This window comes from Melanerpes formicivorus, unplaced genomic scaffold (genome assembly GCF_026170545.1).
Source record: "Melanerpes formicivorus ecotype bairdi unplaced genomic scaffold, bMelFor1.0.p_v2 SCAF_13, whole genome shotgun sequence".
Classification (NCBI taxonomy): Eukaryota; Metazoa; Chordata; class Aves; order Piciformes; family Picidae; genus Melanerpes; species Melanerpes formicivorus.
Window position 1 is genome coordinate 4,281,719 of NW_027142365.1, and position 19,592 is coordinate 4,301,310.

At 45.0% G+C, this 19,592-nt stretch overlaps 1 protein-coding gene across 2 annotated transcripts in view; it reads left to right on the forward strand.

The window, feature by feature from the left end:
* CRHR2 (corticotropin releasing hormone receptor 2) overlaps window positions 1-19,592 on the forward strand; it is a 150,717-nt gene that overhangs the window by 38,721 nt on the left and 92,404 nt on the right. The window contains exons 1-2 of one of the 2 annotated variants that reach the window (XM_068145909.1): window positions 4,219-4,666; window positions 4,809-4,928. In XM_068145909.1, coding sequence (XP_068002010.1) covers window positions 4,549-4,666; window positions 4,809-4,928 — 238 coding nt within the window. In that variant the 5' untranslated portion in view covers window positions 4,219-4,548. Of the gene's footprint in view, window positions 1-4,218; window positions 4,667-4,808; window positions 4,929-19,592 lie in introns of those variants that run through there. The other variant, XM_068145908.1, reaches the window with a different exon arrangement.

Consider the following 19,592-nt stretch of genomic DNA (forward strand, 5'->3'; position numbering starts at 1 on the left):
TTTACTAACCGTGGGTTGGAGCAGAGATTGAGAAACCATTGTGTAACAGTGGTGCAAGGGCTGGCATGCAAATATTTCCATTATCAGGGAATTCTGCATCCCATTTATGAGCAGAGCTCGTTCCTTTACTGGAAGAGCAGTAGGTCACTTTCCAGCATCTCTTCCAAGCAAGAGGCTTATTGAGCTGTGTACCTGTTTACATGCTGATGTGCCTGTCTTGTTCACTTCCATGACTGTGCATATTCAGATGTCCTTACACAGATAGGTTGTGCACGTCTTGCATGTGCACCAAGCAAAGCAATGAATATTACCACACAGGAACAAGCTTGCTTTTAAGTTCACAGAATCACAGCATGGCAGGGACAGGAGGGGACCTCTGGGGATTGTCTAGTCTACCCTCCCTGATAAAGCAGTTTCACCTAGATCAGGTTGCACAGGATCATGTTGAGGCAGGTTTTGAAAGTCTCTGGAGAAGGAGGCTCCACAACCTCTCTGGACAGCTCGACCCAGTGCTCCATCACCCTCAGAGGAAGGATGTTTTTTCTCGTGTTCAGGCAGAACTTGCTGTGCTCCGGTTCATGCTCATTGCTCCTTGTCCTGTCACTGGGCATCACTGAAAAGAATCTGGCCCTATCCTTTTGACTTTTTTTCCTTTAGATATTGATAAGCATTGACATGCAAGTTGACCAAGTTTTTCTGCCTGCCAAGTGCAATCACCAGCTTTCTTGGGTTACACAGTAATTGTTGAGGCAGATTTCTGCCTGGCAAAATCTAACAGCTATTTGTCTCAAATGGATCTTAAAGGGCTACTGCATCAGCAGTGTCAGCAGCTACAATATATCTGCCAATCCTCCATTTAATTGCATTGGCTTGTTTTGTAAAGAGCAAGATTTTTCACATCAAATGAGTCCTACTAACACGGTCAGGATTGGACTAGATCCACCCAGAGGGAACCTCTCACTAAGGAGTTAATTTTACCCAGGTAAATTAGCAAAAGTCTCTTTTCATCGAGAGGTTAAAGTAGAGCTGGAAATGGGATTATTAAAGAATGGTGCTGATTTGTGGGCTGAGGGACAATCAGTTATTTTCTTCAGCCAGACTTGCTCCTAGACAATTTGATTCTCAGCTCTATTTTGATGTGTGGGATGGGTTGTTTTGGCTCTTAAATCATGGAATGCAATAGGAATTCAATAGTATTATCTGGGCGCTGTGCTGCTGCTGCTGCTTCCCTAAAGTTAGCTGGACTGAAAAGGTAGAGGGAAGAATCAGTTCAGGCTGAAGATGTTCCGTCTCTTCTCACTTAAATGAAGAGATCATTCTCTTAAGCCTGAAAAAAACCCAGATGTATAGCTGTTAGTTTGGGTGTGAAGCAGTGTACAGAACAGTTTCGAAATCAAATCCAGCTTGGGGTTTAATATTGGAAGCATTCAAAAAATCTACAAGTGTTTATGCTGGAAAATATGGGGCTGCATTTAGGAATGTGAAACATTTGCTAAATTTAAAAGCAGTTCATTTTTACTTTTTTTTTTTTGAAACTGTCTTTCTTTTGCAATTTATTAAGTGATACATTCCCCTCAAAAGTCAGGAAACTCCAGCGCTCGAAGCCTCTCGCCAAGGGTTTGATTCCATCGTGGTAAGTGCTGCACACGCAGAGTGAGAAAAATAGACAAGGCAGAAAGTAGGTGAGAAAGAGACCTCTGGTCAGGCTGTGTGTCATTATTATTACTGGAGCACAAGCCCTGTGAGGAGAGGCTGAGGGAGCTGGGGTTGCTTAGCCTGGAGAAGAGGAGGCTCAGGGCGGACCTAATTGCTCTCTATAACTTCCTGGAGGGAGGTTGAAGCCAAGTGGGGGCTGGTCTCTTCTCCCGGGCAATCAGCACCAGAACAAGAGGACACAGTCTCAAGCTGCACCAGGGGAGGTTTAGGCTGGATGTTAGGAAGAAGTTCTTCACAGAAAGAGAGATTGGCCACTGGAATGTGCTGCCCAGGGAGGTGGTGGAGTCACCATCACTGGAGATGTTTAGAAAGAGACTGGATGGGACACTTGGTGCCATGGTTTAGTTGATTAGATGGTGCTGGATGATAGGTTGGACTGGATGACCTCAAAGGCCTTTTCCAACCTGGCTAATTCTATTATTATTATGAGTAGTAGTAGTAGTATTATTATCATCATCATTATTATTATCATCATCATCATCATTATTATTATTATTATTATCCTGCAGACAGCCAGCAGAAGCAAAAAAAAATGATCTCTTATTAGCATTCTGTGCCCTACTCACTGATCAGGTCTGCCTCAGCTGAAGTGGTCACTGAGCTCAGTGATGCTATGGGACACATCCAGATGTTGAGATCTCACAGCCACCACTGGGATCCTCTGCCTGAGGAGCAAAAAAAAGTAATTTTCTGAACTCTACTGCACTGTCAGGAGGCAGAAAATAAATGTGACAATACTTTGAGAGGTAAATGTCTGTCAATTGTGTAGAGGTTTAGAGCACTCTTTACCCATCTTCTGCTTTTTGGAATTAGAGTTGCATGGGACAAAGAGATCTGATGGTGTAGCTGAGCCAGTTTGTGGAGATGCAGAATTCTCAGGATGCTTTGCAGTTTTGGGAACATTCACTTGAGAAGGAGATCATGGCTCCAGAGAGTGGGAACCAGAGATGCATTCTCTTGCTTCAGAATGTCATGCTGCCTAGAGAGTTAGGACACTTATTATTTTTGTGGGGTTTTGCATATTTAAACCAAAAATGCTTGTCCCAAAACCACAATGGCACAATCTCCCATCTCCTGTCATTGCCATTTGAAAATGTTTTAAAATCTCCAGATTCCCAGATGTCAAAATAGTGTCCTGGCTGGTTCTCTCACCAGTGCATGTTGTTAATTTATTTGCTGCCCTATCCCAGTGGGTTTTGGCATTTTTTTTTCCTTCCTCTTGTTGTATAACACCATTCTTTTGGTCCTTCAAGAGTGAAGAATAAAGGCCTTCAATCTTAAATATGACTAAAGGGAAGTTCAGGCTGTGCAGGGTGGTTGACAGATGTTGTAGGAGGTTCTATAGCACTGCTTTGAACTGGGAGTAAGCTCTGAACACAGACTGTAATTCTTGATCCCTTTCTTTCTGTCAAAGCTTCTTTATTGTTTTTGCCTTCACTTTCTGCATTCACCTCTGCTATCTTGCTTTTCTCCCTTACAAGTCAGTTTTCTATTTGCTTCTGAAAATCTTTCTGAGTCTGTGATCCTAAATGATCCTCCTTATTCCTGACACTTTTTTTGATTGTAAACATTTCCTTATATCCTGACCCAGCAGGTCAGAAAGGCTGGTTAGGTCTAGGCTGTTCTGCAGCATGTCCCAGAGTGCCAAACTTCATTTGGTTCCCATAGTACTGAGCTTTGATTTCCCCAAAGATGAGGAACTGTCTGCGCAGCTCCTCCGAACTTTTCTCATCTTTCCCCTTCCCCAGCCCCTTTTCATCCTCTTCCTTAATAACCACACTTTGTCAAACCTTTTATTTCTGTCTCTGTCCCCACATCATGCTTTCCTTCCTTCCTGGGTCAGTGTGGAAGCTCATCCTTTCTGAAATGCTTGCTTCTTCCTACCACTGGAAAATTAGAGAATGGCCTTTCTTTTCCTCCTTGTCCCCCGAGTGATCCATTCTTTACTCCAAAACTCTCCTCTGCAGTTTGTGCTTTGTCCTGCTCTACTGTCCACCCCATCCATCCGTGGGACCCCCTGCACGAGGGGCTGAGAGTTGTCTTGCCATTGTGCCTTGCTTCTCTTGGGCTGGGATCCCAACTCCTCTCTCTCTCCCTGCTCTGCTTCTCCTGTGTGTCCTTACTCCAGATTCCTTTGTTCTAATGCCTCCCTTCTATCAGACCATCTCCCTCATACCAGCTTTCATTTCTTCTTTCTCAAGGCCTGCTCAGGATCCAATACTGCAGTTACTGGTCTTGATCTTTTTGTCCCCTGCCCTGTCCAAACATCTCTGCTCATCCTCAGTTCTGCACAGTAAAGGCAGGAATTGCTTTGCTGTTCACAGAAAGGCAGAGGAGTTCTGTTTGTCTGATGGCTTTTCCTTTTCTCCCTGGCTCCAATTTGCAGCGAGTATTTTTGCAAAAGTGCTCATCCCCTGCGTGTGTGTGTGTGTGTGAGAGAGAGAGAGAGAGAGTGAGGACAGGGAGGGAGATGAAGCAGTACAACAGTCTGGCAATGTGAGGCGGCACTGGAGAGCTGCTAGACCAGGGAAGCTGGCGAAGAGACGCAAGCCCCTTACTCTGGGCTCAGCGAGATCCCATTGGTTCCTCAGCTGCTGGTTTAAAGCAAAGAAGAGCTTGGAGGATTGAACTGCACAGCCAGACGCAGACTCTCAGCCAAGTTGTCAGCACGCTGGGAGGAGGAGAGACACACACACGAGACTGCAGGGTGGCCGCAGCTTGATGTTCATTTCTGTCCAGAGAGGAAGAAAGGAGAGGGGACAAAAAAAAAGCCCCAAACCCACAGAAAAGGGGGAAGGAGCCTGATCCAGTCCATCAGTCCCGGGGGGAATAATGGATGTGACCATATCACAGTTCATCTTAGAAGAATTTGATGTCAACTGCAGCCTCCTGGATCGTTTACAAGAGACTTTTTTAGAGAGTTCCTCTATCCCATTCCTGGGCTTTGATGGTAGGAAACGTTACCTAGAGCAGGGCTCGGAAAAGCGTTAGGAGGGCTAAGATTCCGTTTGCTTTGTGATGCAAAGCGTGTCGCTTTTGTGCTTTCTCAACTGCTTCTTTTTCCCTTTCTGTCTCCTATTTGAACGCCAAAGGTCCGTACTGCAATGCCACCACTGATCAGATCGGGACCTGCTGGCCCAGAACCTCTGCGGGGGAATTAGTAGAGAGACCCTGCCCGGAATTCTTCAATGGGATCAAATACAACACCACGAGTAAGTACAAACTCCTTCCCTTCTCCCACAGATCTGATGTCGAGAAAGTGCCTGGGGAGACCCAAAAATATATTTTCCACATAAAAAAAAGGGGGGGTTGAGGGGGGGGTGGAAAGTGTTTCCTGGGAATCAACGTTTCCTCGACATTCCAGCCTGTATATTCAAAATTCCTGCCAGGAATGATGCAGACTTCTTAAAAGCAGAGACTTTGGGACATTGATTCCTCTGTAATGAAGTGTCTTTAGGTAGGCTGGGGAAAAAATACTCACTGCAATCTAAGGAGGGTGTATGGTGCTCTGTGTGTTTGCTTCTCTGTAGAGATGTATAACTGAATGTATTTGCAGCAGTGCTTCAGCTCTTTGCACAACTAAAGATCCTTTGGCTTGTGAAGTACTTAGCGCCTCAGAACTGTATTTGGAAGGGACTGTCCCTTTGGGAGGCTCTATGTGTAAACAAGGACAAACTGGGCTGGAAGTGGTACCTAACAAACAGAAGGCGGAGGTCTGGGATCTGTTTAGTAACTTCATCAGTGGTTGGTTTATGAGGCTGGAGTGGCTGCATCATTACTGCAAGGGAAAGAGTATGAGGATGTTATGAGGCAAATAATTTTCAAAGCCAGGGAGCACGGGGGAGCCCCTTAAAAATCTCTTGGAACTGATGCTTTAGTCTTAGAGGTAAACAATCCTGATGACTCACTACAAATGTATTATTCAGGCTGTCGGACCCAGGCACTCATTTCCTTTCCCTTATCTGTCAATACTGTTTGAACCTTTCATTAAGAGTTTTTAACATATTAGTTCCAAACATGTGTAGTCACTCATTTGTCACTCATCTTTGCAGAGCACTTTTGACTGGGGACCTTTCATTCCATATTTCACCCTGAATTGTGTCTTGGGTGTTAGTCTCATTTTCAGGTAGTGTTAATTATGTGGGGCTGGCATTCTCATAGAGTCCCATAAAAGAATGCCTCTGTCATCACAGACCTTAGTTTCAACTTGCTGAAAGTGAACTTATTCTTTCCCCAGCTCTAGGAATTAAGGGTAAGGTGTAACTAGATAGAAGCTCCGTGTATTCGCTATGCAAAACAAAGCCCTCTTCCAGATTTGATCTCATGGACCAGCTTCTGTCATCCTTGACTTGGAACAGGATAAGGAGGTTACCTCAGAACTGCAAGATCATCCTTGAACCCTGTATTCTCTATGCTCTATTACATTCCTTATGCTCTTTGCAATAAAATAAGTGGGACATGCAGTAAGTTTGGGTCATGCTGTCTTTGACTCTAGCTGGTAGTCAGCTACCTTTACAGCCTCTGTTGAGATCAGAACAAAATTTCTGAGAGTTAAGGACAACTCAGACAAGAGCAAAGCTGTCAGAATGAACCTTAAAGAAAAGATTCCTTAAAGAATTATGGCTTTATTTTTTTTCCATTTGACTTTTTTCTTTCTTTCTTTTCTTTGGGTAGGGGCTGTCCATATTTCCACTGCCTTATTTTTTTGTTCTTCCACAAGGAAAGAGAGAAGAATAAAAATGATAATTAGAGGGGAAAAAAACAACAACAAAGCACCAAAATGAGTTATGGGTGATTCTTTGTTTATATCATAAGCACACTGGGAAGCATTTAAATGCTTTTCCTCTGCATGGAAGAAAATTACCTTGAATACCTCGTTTTGTTTTGATAAACTCTCTTAATGCTTTCAGTAGTTCATCAATGACTTTATTTGAAGTTCTTCCCTGCTCCCCTTCTTCTGGGTGCTTATATTAGAGTGCTGATAGGGTTTTGTAAATCTGTTGCTCTCAATACAATGCTGTGCTAGTTAAATTAAAGACTGATGGAAATATGTCATTGAGACACTGAAGTATTATTTTGTCATGCTCGAGGGAAGTGAACATTTTTCTCCTTTCGACATAAAATGGGAGCAGGCACATTAGGATGTGTGTCTGCAGGACTGACTGGTAGTGCATGCTGGTGCCCAGTTGTAGTAATGGATGTAGCTTGCTGTAGAGGACTTAGGTACACTGAAGACACTGTGAATGGCTTTCAGTTGATGTTACACTCTTCCATGTGTGTAGCTCCTCCAAGCTGTGGCACAGAAAAGGAAGGGAAGGACTCTACAGAGATTTGAGTCAATTTGTAAAAGCAGTAGCTTCTTGAGTGACAGTAGTTGGTGATTAAGGCTTGGGAAAGCAGTAGGACAGCAGGTTAAGGTCCAAATACAGAGGTGAAAAAATCTGTTGTGATCTGAAAGATGTGGCAATTAGCACCTGCAGAACATGTCCAGAGTTTGGGAAGGCCAAATACCGACACGGTCTGGTTAGGACTACTTCTACTTGTATGATTTGACCAAGTTAGCTTGTGGGCTGACTAGAGGACCAATTGTCATGAGACTCAATGTGCTTCAAACCTTGACTGTGCACCTCAGACAAATAATAAAGCACAGAAAAGTGATAAAACCCTGGAAATGGACCTCGCAAATTTCAGAGGCGAATAATCCAGCTGCACAGTGAGGGTTTGGTCAGGAAGTAGTTTGGATCAACATAACATTTCTGCCCAGAATGTGGAGTGTAATTTTGTCCTGGTATGCATTTTGGTGAGGCAAAGGGAGAGATGCTGGTATGTAATATTGTCCTGAATTGGGTCTGAGAGAGAGAGAGAGATCAGGGAAGTTTAGCAAAAGCATTGTGCAATGCATTTCTTCTACTAAGGGTTGATGCACTTGTAGGTCATAATTCAGCTGCTGTCACACAGTTTTATGTCCACCACCTCTTAGGCACTATGGTATATAGTTAGTTGGATTTTGTACAGATGTGAGTATATTTTTTTATCCAGATCTGTGTAAAAATTTTGGATCTATTTCAATGATCTGGTTTTTTTTGTTTTGTTTTTAGAAAAATGAAGCTCTCAAAGGTGCTAAGTTGCTTCCAGTTTGCTTAAGTTGCTGCAGCTCAGTAGCTGGAGGGAATGAACCCTGTAGCGTTCCCCATAAATGAAAGCTTCTGACTTGAAAATCCAGACTTGGAACTGCCTAACCTGTGCAAAAATCTTAGACCAGGCTCAGTCAAGCACAAGGTGCTGATCCCTGGCAAACCAGGCTGCCCAAGTTCTGGCTCTGGATGGGCTATTTCTGTGCCTTACTGTAGCATCTGCATGTAGTGTACAGGATTGAAGATACACTGCAATGAGTAGCTTGCATCACCACAGATCAGCTCATCAAAGGCTTTGGATGGACCTACCTTGGGTTGGTATCCCTCTTGTCAGCTGTCATGCTTTGACAGTGGCTCTAAACTTGGAATCCCTGGGCACTTGGGTGAGGGATGCTGTCAAACCCTGCAACACACCAGCAAAATTCAGAGATAGAGTATCTGAGGCAAAAAAATGAAGAACTGATACATGACAGAAAAAAAATTCCCCTCTTGTTTGCCACCACAGAATAAACTGTTTGCATAAAATATTTCCATTCCAACTGCAGAAAATTCCCGTGGTGATTTTGTGCCAGTGTCTGTGTTTCTGTCTCTCTTGGGAACTGCTGAGTGACTCAGATAAGTTTCTGCGGGATTCGTGAAACAAAGTCTGTCAGCCTGTGAGTATTTCTCACCTCTGACACTGCCTTAGTTTGGTGTCTATAGTCTAATATATTTTTTTAATGTCTTTTTCCTCCCTCTTTACTTGGGAAGTAAAATCATGCTGACAAGTCAGGATCTGGTTAGGCTGTAGTGTGATTTGCAAATAGAATAGAAGAGAATAAACCAGGTTGGAAGAGACCTTCAAGATCATCGCGTCCAACCTATCATCCAACACCACCTAATCAATTAAACCATGGCACCAAGTGTCCCATCCAGTCTCTTCCTAAACACCTCCAGTGATGGTGACTCCACCACCTCCCCAGGCAGCCCATTCCAATGGGCAATCACTCTCTCTAGGAAGAATTTCTTCCTAACATCCAGTCTGAACCTCCCCTGGCACAGCTTGAGACTGTGTCCTCATGTTCTGGTGCTGGTTGTCTGGGAGAAGAGACCAGCCCTCACCTGTCTACAACCTCCCTTTGGGTAGTTGTAGAGAGCAATAAGGTCTCCCCTGAGCCTCCTTGATTGCCCATTGGAATGGACTGCCCGGGGAGGTGGTGGAGTCGCCGTCATTGGAGGTGTTCAGAAGGAGACTTGACAGGGTGCTTGGTTACATGGGTTAGTTGATTAGGCGGTGTTGGGTGATAGGTTGGACATGATGATCTTGAAGGTCTCTTCCAACCTGGTCTATTCTATTCTATTCTATTCTATTCTATTCTATTCTATTCTATTCTATTCTATTCTATTCTATTCTATTCTATTCTTCTCCAGGCTAAGCAACCCCAGCTCCCTCAGCCTCTCTTCATAGGGCTTGTGTTCCAGACCCCTCACCAACTTTGTTGCCCTTCTCTGGACTCATTCTAGCAAGTCAACATCCTTCCAAAACTGAGGGGCCCAGAACTGGACACAGGACTCAAGGTGTGGCCTAACCAGTGCAGTGTAGAGGCAAAGCATTCTTTGAGCAAGGATCTGAACATGATGGCATCCACTTCCAACTTTGCAGGTTCATAGTAAAGCTTATGCACAATTCTCAAAGGAAAATTAAAAAGGGAGAAATAGATATTGGTGCTGGGGGCGGCTGTGCATTTGTCACTGCTCAGGATCTATATTTAGCTAAAGATGACAATATCACTGCTGCCCTCTAGATGTGTTTGTGCTTTGACAGTGTGAAGCTTTTATTCTTGTTTTAGGAAACAGATTAATTCACTTATTAGGATATCCTGAAGCATGATTAATTCAGAAAATTGGCAGTAATGAGACTCGCTTTGCTGCTTGCAAAAATGGTCTTACCTGTAAGTAGTTACAGCGTGTTACAGGCTAAAGCATGTCTAATTTAGCTCTTTCCTTTCCCTACAAATTGTCCTGTGCAATGAGGAAATCCAGGATTATATGTTCATTTGGTGCATAAGAAATGTTGACTCTTGTGTCCTAGCTGCCTGGTTTGGCTTTGTCTGCAAGAGGCAGTGCAGCAGAGGGGTTTGCTGTGGCAAGACCTTTCCATCGGGGCTGCTCAGCTTCATTTGTGCTGCTTGCAGGCAGGAGGTGAAAGCATTTCAAGATCTCCATCTTACAGATTAAGGCATTTCCATGTAGATGTCAACAACTAATTTACCTATCTAAGCTTCAATACAAGTTAATGAAGCTCGATTTCCAATAGAGGAGGAAGCCTAGAAGGTTACTCAGCTCAACTTAAATGCTCAGATCGGTTCATTAGTCCACAAAACAGTTGCTACTACCACTTGATTTGTCCAGGAGTGTCTTGCTTGGTGTCTAATTCCTCTTTCAGAGGATCTAGGCTGTGTGCAGACTCTAGTTTTATCTTCTAGGCCACAAAGAAGTTGCAGATACTCTAAGATGATATGACGCCCGTGTTTAGGCAGCTAAATTCATCCCTGGGAGTCTGTTGAGTTGAATGGAACCCACACTTGGGGATTGACAGTAGGAGGTCAGACTGCTTTTTTGATCAACAAGAACAAAAGGTCTCTGTAGCTCTGACTCCCTCTCTGCAAATCATCTCCCCTCCCTCTTAATGCAGAAAAGCTCTTTGACAAATACAGCCACTTCAGATGAGTGTTTTGGGTATTGCAAAGAGCATCATTATCTTCTTCAGGGACTTTGCTACTGAAAACAGGCATATAAGCACTGCTAACCTTGCACTGCTGGAGATACTGTTCTTCCTTGCCTACTCCTTGTTCTGAAGGTGTGTACACCACCTTCTTGGTGGCCCTCTAACCAGCTGCCTTGTTGACAACAGCTTGGAGAACAACTTAGCAACTGGGCTGTCCTTACACGTGGATGGACATGGGAGAAGGAGCCATTGGCATGAGTCATACCTGTTGCTCCACACTGGAGGTAAAAATGCAGCAGTTCTTTGTTGTCTCCTCGTGCACAGAGGCAAATGATCTTTATGTGTGCTGAGGAAAGGGTGAAGAAGTGAATTCATAGCTCTTCTGCTTTGCATTCCTCCTCTTGAAGGAGGCTTCTTGAAGGGGGGAGGGGTTAAAGAGGTGATGTAGATTTTAAAAGAGCAAGAGAGTTCATTTTCACAGGTTAAACAGCCACTCTTGTATCAAGATCTAACCTCTGCTGCTTTTCTGATTAATTCTTGTTCAAAGCTGTTCTGGAGTGGTGGCTTCAGCTTGCATATAAAATCTGAGCCTTTCTTGGAAATCATTGTTCACGGAATCTAGTTCATACTCTGTGGGTAAGACCTGTCCTGATAATTACAGAAATGTGCACTTTTCCAAGTGGCTAGCCTGGAGGCTCAATTAACACTTTCCCTTGTGTTTGCTCTTGTGTGTTGTGTTGTAGTGTCTGAGCACTTCCATAGATCACATTCACATGACATTGCCCCCAAAGGCTATTCTGGCTTGATTTGGGGATTTTTTTCACGCTAAACCCCTTTGTGAAAGACAGAGACCCTTTAGGCTCTGGTGGTTGTTCATCTTTCTTGGAGACAGAGAAATAAAATGCCCATCAACACACCCTGGTCACCACGAGTGGAGGCACAGCTGGATGCAGTGAGGAGATGCAGCTGAGGTGCGGGCTGGACAAAAGGACAAGGTGAAAGGAAGCCTCCCAGGCTGAGGGCCAGCAGATATTAAGCAGTTCTGGTGCGCTGCCATTTGGGTGGAAGGGCTCTGTATATATTTAAAACACAGTTCTGAAAGAAGAGTTTCAAAGACCAAATGCACAACTTTCTGCTTTTGGTAGGCAATGCTCTGTGTGTTTTCAGGCTCAGAAAAACACTACAAAGCCCTCAAACTACTCCCACCTCATCCCACTTCTGTAACCATGTTAGCTGTCTAGGAATACAGGAGGAGATTAGGGGTAAAAAGAAACGTTTTGTGGCCAATATTAATTGTGCACTTGCTGAAAAAAAGGCTGTAAAAAGAAAAGTCTGCAGTCTTCCTGCCCTGTTTCAGCCATCCTGAGGTGACCAACAGAGTCTTTGTCAGCCAAGGAGTCATGAATGCATGAACGTTCAAGCAAGCAGACAGATAAGAAACCAAACAAATGTGACAGAGGGAAAAGAAGGTTGGAATTGGAGGTCTGAGGGAGGGAATAAAGCATATTTTTTAAGCTTGCAAAGCTTCTCTCTGAGGAGAGCAAATCTACAGTTGCTTAGGTCAGCTTGGCTCTGATAATGCTCTACCCAGATTAAGATTTCAACCTTCTTTGTTTGTTTTCTCCTGCTGAATTCCTCCACAGGTACAGCAGTGGGAGGTTCTTGATCGCAGCTCATGCACAGATGGGAGAGGCTTTACTTTTACCCCCTCAGTTATTCATTTTCTTTCTTTTAATTGTGAGCATAATTTATGGTAAGAGATCACTCTGATTTTGCAATTTAGAGGAAGAATGTTGAAAACAGTATTTGAAAGGAGGAATGACAACAACCCATCTTTCTTTCTCCCACTGCTATCATCCTGTGAAATGTGACTTCACTGAGTGCAGCATAGAAGTTAATTGCATGTAGTACAATACAAAGATTGTTGATGTTACTTCAGTCGTGTTCAGAGATGTTTTCTCCAGCTAATTAAGCACTGATTACTAATTGTGTTCTTCACTGGTAAGCTATGGGGTTGCTTTGCTGCAATCCTATTGTCTGATTTGGATCCTCTTAAGTTTAGGCTTGGCTTTTGAGGCAGAGCTCACACATTTCCCAGAGTCAGGAACTGCTGCTGCTGTTCTGCAGCATCTCATCATCTGCTGAAGTCAGTCAGATCTGGCAGCGCTAGTAGGAGGCCCAGTCCCTTGCTTTGCCCTTCAGGGTAGCAACCCTGAACTTGTGGCACAGGGATTGCTGGGGAAAGTGGCTTGTCACAGCAATAGGGCAAGGACAAATCTCTGAGAAGGCTCTGAACCTTGTGGCTTCCAGGAGGGTCAGCAAACCCAGGGCTGCCCACTTTTTGGGAGGCTTCCATGACCCTCTCTTTAAGGAAGCTGCCCCATCCGCTCCTCTGTCACTTGCGTGAGATAACGAGCTGTTGTCTAAGCTGACAGCAACTGCCAGCTGGCAAACAGATGGACTGAGGTTCAGTTTCTTCCCACCAGTTAGACAATACTTGCAAAATAGTGTGCTTCTGGGGCCAAGGGAGGAGTAGAAGGAGGAATGGTGCAGGAACATATGGGGAAGGGAAAAAATTCACCACGTCATGAAGGGAGACAAAGCAGGAAATCCTCACTGTATCAGAATGAGAGGGGGGAAATTCCAGCTACATCCAGTGTGGGGACTCTCTTGTAGATGTGGGCTTTCTCATTTTATTCTACTTTATAACCCATTTTCCGTCCAGCCAAGCTGTGGGAGGATGAGTCCTGGAACCGTGCTGAGGGAGATGGAATCAGGGCGTTGTCTGCAGTCCCTGTACACCTGAGACTGCGACTCTCTGCGTTTTGGCTGCTGTGTTTACTGTCTCAGAACCTCGGGGAGAGTGCCACTGAATGGTCACCCGTAATTCCCCTGCTCAGCCACAGGGTGTCACTTAAAGTGTAGGTAAACTAAATGTCCAGCGGCAGCGGCTCTGAATCACTTGGGGGTGGAGATGGTCATAGAATCAATAAGGTTGGAAAAGACCTCAAAGACCATCAAGTCCAACCTGTCACCCAACATCTCATGACTACTAAATCATGGCTTCAAGTGCCACATCCAATCCCTTTGTGAACACCTCCAGGGACGGTGACTCCACCACCTCCCTGGGATGCATGGTTCTTCTCACCAGAAAACTGGATGAACAGTGGTCTTGGACTTTGTTCTGCTCTCATTACCGACAATGCTGGCTCTGCAGCTTCCCTCTCTTGCTGGATAGTAAAGGAGATTCACTGAAGTGGGGACTGAAGTGAGGACAATGGCTAGGGGAGGAGGAGGGGGAGGATATTCTGGAAGGAACCTTACTGTCTGACACTGCCTTTGTGGAGCACTTGCTTGAAAGATGGTCAATGGCTGAAGTTAGGCGGTTAGGGGTGGTTTCACCAGGGCTGCTCTGAAAGGCTAGATAATGGGAAGTGCTACCCTTTGACCCAAGCAGGTGTGTGTTGTGTTAGAAGAAGAAATGGAAGCTGTGGAAAGCATAATATAAGTAGTCAGAGCTGAAGCAACTCTTAAGCAGTCAACAAGAACCTGCATTTGGATGGTTCAGGGGTTCCTCCTTGTTGTACATACCACGTTCATTGCTGTCCTGCTTCCTTTTGTGTTAACCTGAACACTCCTGAGTGCTGTCTCCTGGCAGGGTACTTGACAGAGGCTCTATGTGCCCGCATGTAACAAGAACAACAAAGAGGTGTATTAACAGTGGGACAATGTGTTCCTCAGCTGTGACTGTTGAGCTGCAGGTTGCTCATGGGAAGAGTCGTTTGCAGATCACTAAGTCAGTTGATTTGATGCAGATTCTTTGGATTTTCCTCTATGTTCTTCAGTGGCATGGAAGTATCTTTGCTGACCGTGCAATGATGAATCCTTGTGACTTCTGTGGCTTGGAAGAACAGTGCTTTAATCTGTGTTCTGGTCTGAGTAAAGTTCTCAGACTCTAAAAGTCTGCTGCCCTGTGAAAGGGAAACTCTTACTCAGCTTTGGACCCTAACATTTCTTATGACTTGACATCTAGATTAGAATAGCCATTCTTAGCTTGAGAAGGCAGTGAGAAATATGGTTTCCCATGGAAATTGGAAGGGAATGCATGTTTTAATAGATATTTTCCTTTCTCAGTGCAGTTTCATTCCCCTCAGATGTTATTCATGGAGTTTGTAACTGGTAGCTCTTAGGACAGATTGATAAAATCAATAAAACTTGGATTGCTTTATACTGTGCTGGGAGTAACAGAGGGCTGGATGCTGCTCCATATGAGACTTGTGCAGTGAGAAGAAATACAGGGAAGCAAATTTTAGGAACAGGGAAAGGGAAAAGGGAAAAAGGGGGAAAGGGGAAAGGAGAGAAAGGGGGAAAGGGGGAAAGGGGAAAGGAGAAAGGAGGAGAAAGGAGGAGAAAGGAGGAGAGGGGAGAGGGGAGAGAGAGAGGGGAGAGGGGAGAGGGGGAGAGAGGGGAGAGGGGAGAGGGAGGAGAGAGGGGAGAGGGGGAGAGGGGAGAGGGGAGGGGAGGGGAGGGGGGAGGGGAGGGGGGAGAAGGAGAGGAGAGGAGAGGAGAGGAGAGGAGAGGGAGAGGAGAGGAGAGGAGAGGAGAGGAGAGGAGAGGAGAGGAGAGAGGAGAGGAGAGGAGAGGAGAGGAGAGGAGAGGAGAGGAGAGGAGAGGAGAGGAGAGGAGAGGAGAGGAGAGGAGAGGAGAGGAGAGGAGAGGAGAGGAGAGAGGAGGAGAGGAGAGGAGAGGAGAGGAGAGGAGGAGAGGAGAGGAGAGGAGAGGAGGAGGAGAGGAGAGGGGGAGGGGAGGGGGAGGGGAGGGGAGGGGAGGGGGAGGGGAGGGGGAGGGGAGGGGAGGGGAGGGGGAGGGGGAGGGGAGGGGGAGGGGAGGGGAGGGGAGGGGAGGGGGAAGGGGGAGGGGGAGGGGAGGGGAGGGGGAGGGGAGGGGAGGGGAGGGAGAGGAGGCAAAAGGAAAAGAAAGAAAAAGAGGAAAGAGAGAAAAAGAAAGTCTGTAGAGTGAACTCTTCAATCTTCCTTACCAACACACTGTACTGAAGAGAGCCAGGATCCTAGAGATCTGGTTTTGGTTCATTTTGGCCATCTAATCTGATCTTCTGAATTTCCCCACTTCATGTAAACCTCATGTATAAACTCACTTACTTGCCCCTGTTACTGTGTTGGTACTTAACAAACATCTCCCTCTCATTAGGCCTCTCTAAAAATGAACGTTTCCACCTGTCAGCTGCCGGCACTGTGCCAAAGATGACTGTCACTAAGGAAGCCTTCTTTATAGCACTAAAATAAGAAGACTTTCAGTTTGTTTTGTTGGAGAAGTGAGGGAACAAAGGTCTGTTTGGATTTGGTTCCCACTTCAGAGCCTGAGTCTCAAAAATGACAGGGCTGAATCTAAGTCCACCTATGATGGTGCATTGCATTGCCCAGTCCCAGGGAGAGAGGCCCATAGTAAGTATCAACACTGAGTTATGCTGGTGATCTTACTCTTTCTTGAGAGAGGGCTAAAAGATCACCACAAAGGTTGTCTTGTGTCATAAGTGTGGCCAAGAAGGTATCCTGGCCTGTATGAGAACAGTGTGGCCAGCAGGAGCAGGGGAGGTCATTGTGCCCCCTGTACTCAGCACTGGTGAGGCCACACCTTGAGTCCTGTGTCCAGTTCTGGGCTCCTCAGTTTAGGAAAGATATTGAGTTGCTGGAACATGTCCAGAGAAGGGCAACAAAGCTGGGGAGGGGTTTGGAACACAGCCCTGTGAGGAGAGGCTGAGGGAGCTGGGGTTGCTTAGCCTGGAGAAGAGGAGGCTCAGGGCAGACCTTGTTGCTGTCTACAACTACCTGAAGGGAGTGGCAACAGGACATATTGCAAGTTGGACTGGATGAACTCTACTGCCTCTTCTAACCATCATTTCTGTGGTTTGGAGATATCCTTACAGATTTCAAATGGACCTTTCAGTGTTCTTAATCATCAGTCTTTCCTTCTTCATGGACACCTGTGACATGACACTTCTTGGTGGTGGGTTTCAGTTTCTAGGACACTGGAGCTATAGGCAGAATATGAAGAATTAGTATTACATGATGTGCAACAGAGTGAAAGTCATCTCTGTGTTTTGTTTTGATGCCAGATACCTGTTGATGTGTAATGTGTGCTTTTTCTGCACCGTGTTACTTGGTTTAGTTCATTCATTGCTGGCTTTTAGGGAAATCAAGTGAAGCTCACAGGACACTGACCTTTGTCTAGTTGCCATGTTACCTTAATGAATATCAGCTGGAAAAGGCAGGGCTAATTGCTTTGATTTAATCCTGAAATGTTGATGACTCATTGATGGCTCGTTCAGAAAAGCTGTCTGCTCAAGGTAGGATGGAATCAAAATAGCTTCCTCGAGATGAAATTAAGCAGTTTAAGTGCTGGAAGTTTCCAATATCTGGGTCCTGACTGTTGCATGCTGGAAACTTGAGCTCCAACTTTGATATCCACATCCTGTTCTGCCTGAGGGAAAGTGGAATGAAGTTTCTGCTCAGCTCTTGGAAGAGATCATCAGTGACTTGGTTCAGATGTTCCTCTGACGTGCTTGGAGCTTGCGTCCAAGTGGTGAGCTAAACATCTAATGCAGCAGCTCTGCCACACCTGAAAGCTTATACTTTCTGAGACCATCTGGGAAATATGCAGAACTTCTAAAAATTAAAAGCTTTTTCATCTCACTCAGACTGACTGGCTTCCACTGCTGATCTATCTCTCCTGCAATTACAAAAGGTTGAAGGAGTAGTAGAAGTCTGAGGAAAAATGGATAGAGGAAGAGCAGAGCATCAATCAGTCAAGCAGACTAGGAATGGAAAGGAAGGTTTCTGGTCAAGGTGAAAGTGGGTAGAGAGACAGAGACTTTGCTCCTGAAGAAGAATGAGTTATGAATCACTGTGGGAATGGGTGAAGGTGGAGTTCCTGCAGAAGACTTTAGTGAATGGGTGAAGTGATATAAACTGTAGAAATGCCACTGTGCAAGAGTAAGAGCTGGCAGTGTAGCATGGCAGGTTGTGCAGAGGTGAGAAGCAGCAACCAGCCCCTAGAGAATTAAGGACAAATTATTGTGAGGTTAGATGAAGAGATGGCATAACAGAAGAGAGGTGAGGAGTGGCTCAGACTTTAGTGCTATCAAAGAATGCAGTCCCTGAACCCTGAAAGGGGGATGAGGGATAAAAAAGGAACCCTGCAGAAAGCGTTTGAGACTAAGAACTGGAGTGCTACCCAGGCTGGCTGCCAACTGTGAGACAACAAGCAAAAATGTGAGTTTCTACCCCAAAAGAACAGGAGGTGAGAGAAGGGAATTGTTGGTTAAATACCAGATAGAAAGGAAGAGTGTGATACCTGTTGTACTGTGTCCAAGGCAGGCAGCACAGAACAGACACAATTACTGACAGCAGTGCCACCAGAGTCTCTGAGGAAATTGAAATTCAACAGAAGAATGTCAGAGGTCAGGTATCTGCCTTGTAAATGAAAAGACGATATGCAGCTTGGGTTTAGCATTTTTGGCCCAAGTACTTTCTCTCTTTCTGTGCTCCTTTGGGAAGAGATGTTCACAGACTAGTTTTGTGATGTTTTGTTATCTGTTCTCCTGCTTTCTTGTTCCCTGAGTTGGTGGGCAGAGCACAGGACAGGATCACAACCTCCCTTCAGAACAGCTTTGGTTCTGACTGTTGCCTTGAAAGATCAACTCTCATTGTGTTTGGCTTGCCTGAACACGGCTTGCACCGATTCAAGCCATCACTGGACATCACTAACATGTGAGGTTGTTCTGGTACCCTGGCCCGGTAAAGAGGCCTCATTTGGACCTGTGCTAGGTGGAAAGGGATAGGACTTGGGTAGTTTTATGCTGAATAGAGCTTGTAACTGTTAGACCACACAGTAAATGCAACCTGTTTCACACCCTGGGACTGACCTCAGGCAGGCTGCTTCAGTCTCCTGCCCTGTGTAAAGTAACTTCAGTCTCAAGCTGCGCCAGGGGAGGTTTAGGCTGAATGTTAGGAAGAAGTTCTTCATAGAAAGAGAGATTGGCCATTGAAATGTGCTGCCCAGGGAGGTGGTGGAGTCACCATCACTGGAGGTGTTTAGGAAGAGACTGGATGGGGCACTTGGTGCCATGGTTTAGTTGGTTGGATGATAGGTTGGACTCGATCTCAAAGGTCTTTTCCAACCTGGTTTATTCTATTCTATTCTATTCTATTCTATTCTATTCTATTCTATTCTATTCTATTCTATTCTATTCTATTCCAATGACTTAGGAACTTTGAAGCCTTGAGACTTCTCTCCTGGTTTGGTGGGTTTTCTTTGTTTAGTTTGGTTGGGTTGGGTTTTCTTTTTGTTTAGAGGACAAGAATTTACCTTGTATTATGTTACCTCTATTCCTCAGAGTCATTAATATTTTAGGGGCTGAGCAGGACAGTTTTGAGGACAGAACCTGTGTTTTGCTGTCCTTCATAAGAGATTTGATATGAAGACTTTCAGATATGCGAAGTGCTAAGCAGGCAATTGGATTTCAGTATCTTAACATCATTGTCCCCGGGAGTCTCTTCCAGCAATAAATTTCTCCTATTTTCAACATGAAAATGTGAACTGAATGGAAAGCATCCCTTTGTGTGGGCTGAGAAAACTGAAGTTCTTCTAATTAGCATCTTAAAAGTTGCAAAAACATCCCATGAGCTTGGATCTTTCATCTGTGTAAGTGATCACTACACTTACCAATATATTCTGTGTTGAGCCATGCTTTCACAGCTCACCTGTATCTCTTTGTTTTCCTACCTTATTGTCTTGGGGCAGATCTGCTGGTCTGTAGCACCTGGATATTTTTTTTTCCTGTGTGCCAAAGGAAATGCTTAGTTATCAAAATCACATGTATTCAGCTATTTGGTGCTCTTCTCTGCAATGCAGAGTTGTTTCCTAGGCTACATTTGCCAGTGCAATGCATATTCTGTTGTCAGATACCATATCCAGTGGATTTTGCCTCGCTCTTTGATCCAGTGAAGATAAATTAT